The 6,431-nt window shown below is 37.6% G+C and overlaps 1 protein-coding gene across 1 annotated transcript; it reads right to left on the bottom strand.

The window, feature by feature from the left end:
- Positions 1–364: 364 nt before the first annotated feature.
- Positions 365–5,513, bottom strand: sod1 (superoxide dismutase 1, soluble). Its single transcript, XM_074609970.1, has 5 exons — positions 5,359–5,513; positions 2,732–2,828; positions 2,504–2,573; positions 836–953; positions 365–740 (listed from the first exon to the last, which is right to left on the bottom strand). Exons 1-5 carry the CDS (start codon positions 5,428–5,430, stop codon positions 633–635), a joined length of 465 nt encoding a protein of 154 aa, XP_074466071.1. The 5' UTR covers positions 5,431–5,513; the 3' UTR covers positions 365–632.
- Between the last annotated feature and the right edge of the window lie 918 nt (positions 5,514–6,431).

The raw sequence follows: 6,431 nt of genomic DNA, 5'->3' as shown, positions 1-6,431 counted from the left end.
ACCAAGAATATTGGTGTCGCCACTGAAGACACAGACCAAACTTAAAAATTACAAGAGCAAACCAACCCACAGGTATAACTAGCAACACTAACAATTGCTCCACCTATTTAGGAGGGCCAGTATGCCATACCATTGAGGAAGCATAGCAGGGGGAACTAGCACACCTACAATGGTATGCAACTATTAATATGACACCTGTGTTTAACGAATCAAAAATATCCACTGGGAGAAAGGTCTATCATTTAAGCTCAAATACTAAACTTTTGTTTCTACCTGTATTCCTGTTTTTTGTTTAGACTGTCAACTATCTGCACAGACACACACACACAACACAAACTGACAGAATCATCACACATGATTCAGATTAACTGAGAACTTGTGTACATCTGTTTATTACTTGTGCGTTACCAATTCTTTGGGACCAAAACTAAATCAGCAGACATATAAATCCATACATACAATTGTTATGAGGAACAGACCACGTAAAGCATGGCTCAACTACTCTCTAGACTAGTCAATAAAATGCCACAGAGTATTGAAAAGGACGAACGTCACATTAAGTAGCTATGTTGGTCTTATTAAGTGCTTTGGGGGAAAAGTTGTTTCCAGTGCTGCAAGTTCTAGCAGAGTGTTTACTGGGCGATGCCGATGACACCGCAGGCCAGACGTGCACCAGCATTGCCCGTCTTTAGACTCTCGTCATTGCCTCCTTTTCCCAGGTCGTCTTTCTTTTCGTGGATCTAAACACAGGACAGAAAGCACAGTTGGAAATGTCATCATCAACAGTTTATAGCCTAGATGCTCAATTCCAGGTGCAATAAAGACTTTTCCTTACCACCATGGTTCTGCCAATGATGGAGTGCGGGCCAGCAAGGGTGATTACTTTGTCCGTGAAGTCTAGCTTGGCAACATTTTCTGCATTTGCAGTCACATTCCCCAGGTCTCCAACATGCCTATTTATATAAAAAAAAAAAAGTAGTTGCATCAAAACCATCACCAAAGTTTTTGTACAACTGCTTTTGTTGAAACCGGCCGGTTGTTAGCTCATCGGCCATGACTGTGACCAGCCAATTAATCTCATATGTCTCTGTCACTAGAATGCATAAAGTTGGCGGTTTTGCGGTTTGGGTTCGGCTGGTTGATTAACCCATATTTTTGCAGATTACGCGGTGCGGATTGGCTCTAATAATGGGTCAGGTGGGTGCGGATATTTAAAAACCCTGACCTGTGCATCGCATAGTGTAGAAATTTTTGATGTAAATGAAATTAGGTGTGTTATAGATATATTGTAGCAGTTTTCTTCTGGAAAAGTAAAACATGTTAGATAAAGTGGGATAAATACAATACAATAAATCTTTATTGTCCACCAGGGGTGGAAATTTGTCTTTGACTCACCAAACACTGGAAAACAACATTAAAAAAAACAGACAAGCAGTCAGTAAAAACAACGAGCCTATATAGACAGGTTATGGTACACATTAAACAGTTCATGTCAGTGTATGTGGCTTAGATCTGCTCAGTCATTTTGTTGAGTTAAGACAATTGATGGCACTTGGGATGAAGGACGAAGGACTTTTGGAACACATTTTTATTTGCCAGAGGGACTCTATAGCGCCTCCCGGAGCTCAAGAGCTCAAACTGCCTAAAGAGAGGATGGGAGCCATCTACCAGGATACTCTTCACTTTCTCTCTCATCCTTTCTGTAAAAAGTTCAGTCAAGGGCTTTACCAACTATTTTGCTTGCCATTGACATAATCCTAGAGAGTTTATTCTTATATCTACAGTTTAGGTGACCGTACCAGGCAGTAAGGTGAAAGGTTGAAACACTCAATAGTTTTGTACACCAATTATTTTTCAGTTGGATTTTATTTGTCCAGTAACCTTGAGCCCTTTTATTTTGAGATTTAGGGGATTCAGAGAAGGTCCTGTAACTTGGTGCAGTTTGAGAAAATGCAATTTTTTTTTATTTGTCCATGTTTTATTATGAACATACAATTTCATTTCAATTTTTAGTATTTCCAGCAAGGACCTATGCTGCATGTTGTTCCCTCTTTCTCTCTCCCCATATTGCCATCTAATAAAAAGGCAAAAAAAAAGTGTGATATATAAAACTAATCTAAGTAAAAACCACATGAGCACTAACAGCAATCAAATCTATGCTAGTTCCGCCTACAAAACATTATCTGTGACTTGCCATCATTTGTTATCAGACTGCACACAGACTGTATGCAAACTTTGCTGAGTTGTTGCTAAACCAGATTGAGTATGACTTTACTATTCAATCAAACAAACCATTGCAACTTCCAGTAGAACATTTTACAAAGTCATAATTTATTCACTAATTCCTTATGTGAAGGAGCTTTAAGTCTAGTGCTGAATCCATGAGTTTATGGATTCTGATCAACAAACTATTTGCATTAGCTGTTTATAATGGGCATTACGAGGCATCAGGATTTGCTGAACATTGTAATGGCTCATTACTGTTCCCTCAGACTGGACTCACCTCAGTTCATCAGTAGGACCGGCATGATCCTTGCCGTGGGGATTGAAGTGAGGGCCTGCACTGATGCACCCTGGGAAAAAAACACAGAAAAAAAACATCTTCATGAAACCCTCAGATTCAGTCCGAGTGTAGGTAAGCTAAAACCAGACAATGTAATAATATTAATTTGCAAGCCCCGCAATTTTAGAAACCTAATAAATTAACATAAAACTATTGTCAGATACTCACCGTTCGTATTGTCTCCAAAAGCATGGACATGGAAACCATGCTCACCGGGAGTAAGGCCTTTGATTTCTCCTGTCAGCTTCACCGGGTCTGAATCATTCTTAACAGATCAGGATAACAAGATATATCAGAATACAAAAGACACAAGAGCTGTCAAAGCCAGGTGGCTAGAAGGACTTGAAGCTAAAGAAACCAAAACAAGGATTATCTCCATGACATTTGCATCCCCCAGGCAGTCATTTAGTAACACAACATAAAATATAAAAAGGAAAGTTTAATGAGAAAAGTCTAATGTATTTCTCATTTCAATTAGATATGTGGCTTTTAATATTTTGACTTAATCTCCTTTCAATTTCACTCAATCATCCGATGATTTAGCAAATCTAAAACATTAAAAGGCTCCTGTTAGCAGCAAACTGGTTCAGCAAGTAGAGAAAAATCGTTGAGGATGGATTAAAATTATTTTATCAGCAACACCCACCCTGCTTAAACCGTCTACGCTCTTTCAAAAAGCGATGGTGCAGGACAAGAGGCGTGTTCATGTTTGTAAGTTAGATAAGGAGACAGAAAAAATAATGGTGTTGTTCAGAATCTGAGGCTCTTGTGTTATGCAGCAGGCTGTTGTCTGACTCAATGTGACAGTCCTCTGCTTACGAAAGCACCCTGACATTACTGCTTTGCGCAAGATTTGATTGGCTGCCTATGACATAAGGTCTCCATCTACGTAGGCGAAGTCTGTTGAAGGAATGCAAAACTAGGGGCCACCTTTACATATGAGCTGTGGAAAGATTCTCAGATTTTGCACTTTATTATAGAAATATTATATCTGGTTGCTATGATTACAGTGACAAAGACAGTAATGCATTTTTCCTTATTAATCTAATTTTATTTTTCGCAAAAATTCCATATTCACAAGTGTAAATTTACCCCAAAAGAGCCTAATTTCTTTGTAGTTATGATGGAAATGTAACAATATGCATCAACGATTTCTTCCTCACAAAACAAAAAAAGCTATGAAAACAATGAATGTATGTAATATTTCCAAAGTTTTTAAGTGAACTTATTGTTATACTCACGTTTTCTTTAATATTAGTTTTATTTAATTTCTGTTGTCGTTTTTTTATGTTTGGCACTGCTTTTTGTTAATGTTTTTGCTATGCTTAATCTGTATGTATGAGATTCTAGTGCTTCCTGCTGTTACTGTGTATACTGACACTTTAAAATAAAAACTAGGGGACTAGGGGCCACTATCATGACACCAAAAAATTTAACACATTTTTCCCTTTTGGTCTGTGATTTTTTTTCCCCAAAAAGAGACAAAACTGCAATTTGATGTCATTTGGACTTAAACTCAAATGAAATGCTAAGACTTTGAGTTGACAGCTATCCAAAACTGCAGTCACTTGGTATCACTGTTTGTATGCACATGCATTTCCATCAAAATAGGATAGCCAACTAAACTCCATAACCCAATTTGGACAAAATATTTAGTCAAGTGGTGAAATCACCATGGGATGGCATGGGACCTTCAATAGTCAGTGCAATCATTGTCTGGGTAATACATAGAGTGCACTTTCATAGACTAAGCTACTGGAGTTACCCTGCACTATACTCATTTTTAACAGTCTCTTCTGCACTATATTCACTTTTTTAATAGTCCTGTATCACAGCTGTTACCCTGCACTATATTCAGGTTTTAACAGTTTTCTTCATCTCCTTGTATTTTTATATCTGGTATATTTTTTTGTACTTTGCACTACTAACTTTTTTACTAACATGTTTTGCACTATGGAACCGTGATGCTGGAAACTTGAATTTCAATAAAGTTACTATCTATCCATCTATCTATCTATCTACCTATCTAGTCAAGATCTACACTCACTCTCAGCACATGGCTGCCCAGCCCCACTCTTTACCCTTATCAACAAGGCCAGATAGTCAAGGCAGAGCCAACAAGAACTAGGGCAGGCAGTGACTCAGCAAAAATGTCATTAAAGTAAGTGGGCTACGGGTTTGCTCTTGTTTTAAATGCTACCAATGATTAGTGCAGCTTTTGACTGCAACTTCGTTTTCAGCTGCAAACTGACTCTGTGTCGTTCAGCTAACTAACCACACCAGACCAGACTGACTGGTGATGTTAGATTGTTAGACATTGTAAACGCTGCTCTTATGCAACAGGCGTTTTCAAAACACACGCTGTTGATCATTAACTAAACACAGGCCTTACAGCGATCAAAGGTTATTACTTTAATGGGAAGCCATTGTTTGTTTTGGGAGGTTATATTGGTACTAATATATATTAGTAATAATATATATATGCCATTATATTGGCAGGCTGACGTTATGTTGCATTGGATAAGCGTGCATAGTTAGGTTATCTATGCAAAACCAGCGGAGGTTTGTTAAATCTGACCTGAGCTTCGACGCGTTGTCATGCATATGTAACTATCAGAAGCTAGCTGCTAGCTGCTAGCTGATCTAACCGGCGTCTGAATGGAGAGTTTAGCTAGCTTAGCATTAGCGAGCTAAAGCTAACGCTCTCAGGAGTGTGCATGTCAAATCCGGGTACTTTACATTATAAAGACTAACTAGATATTTGTATCCACTGAAAATAACGTAGCACGCCTCACCTCCTGCTCAAAAAACACGGTCCCGGTGGTAACTCCGGCTCCTTTCAACACACAGACAGCTTTCAGCACCATCTTTGCAGTCAGGACGTTCAAGTTTGTGTCGCTCTTGCTCGATAGACAACCAACAAGACACAACCAGCCTAGCTATGTAGTGCTTGGTGGGCGGGCCTATAATACAGACAGCCAATCAGAGTCAAGTATAATCAAGAAAACACCTTTTGATTGGCCACTGACTATAACACATTAAGATGATAGACAAATTTCTCAACAATATCAACCCATGATTACATTTAACTCCAGTTACAGTCCACACACCACATACAACCACATCATCCTTTTTTATCCATCATTCTCTTTTAAAACAGCATCTTTTTATCCATCACCCTATTAAACACCATCCTTTTATCCATCATTATTTTACTTCTATCTATCGACACTATTTATATTTATTTTACTTTATTTTATCTTATTCTTTTTAATCTTGCCTTAATTTGATTTGCAGCCTGACTGACAACCAGCCACCCCCACCACCCCTCTACACTAGCACACAGTCACATGATATTGATCTTGCCCAGTTATGTTGGCTTTTTAAAAGTTTTCTTTATTTATTTGTTTGTTTGTTTGTTTATTTTTTTATTTATTTTATTTATTTTTCTCTCCATTTTGTTTTATCCATATTTCATTTTATTGTGTTATGAGGAAAAGAAAGAAAAAAATTAAAAATATATACATATATAAGCTGATGGACAAATCCTCAACAAACAAACTTTGCCCTAATTGAATATTATGACAGTCATCAGGCCCCATGACATACTCTCTATCCAGCAATGTTAGAATATTTCTAGCAATTAGACATGCATTACACCTGAAGTTAAAAAATATTACAAACTGTATTGCTGTCATTTTAATTTTTCAGAACTACCAAATCAATGGCCTAATATTTGCATAATCTTTCCTAATACTGTTGGGCTACACTGCTGGTAGCTAAATAAACAAAAAAAAAATCTTTATCATGTTAGATGTTCCTGCACAACCCCTTGATTTATTCAATAGTCATCCATGTTGCATATAAA

Source organism: Sebastes fasciatus, chromosome 16 (assembly GCF_043250625.1).
Source record: "Sebastes fasciatus isolate fSebFas1 chromosome 16, fSebFas1.pri, whole genome shotgun sequence".
Taxonomy (NCBI): domain Eukaryota; kingdom Metazoa; phylum Chordata; class Actinopteri; order Perciformes; family Sebastidae; genus Sebastes; species Sebastes fasciatus.
This window is presented reverse-complemented; position numbering and strand designations above follow the sequence as displayed.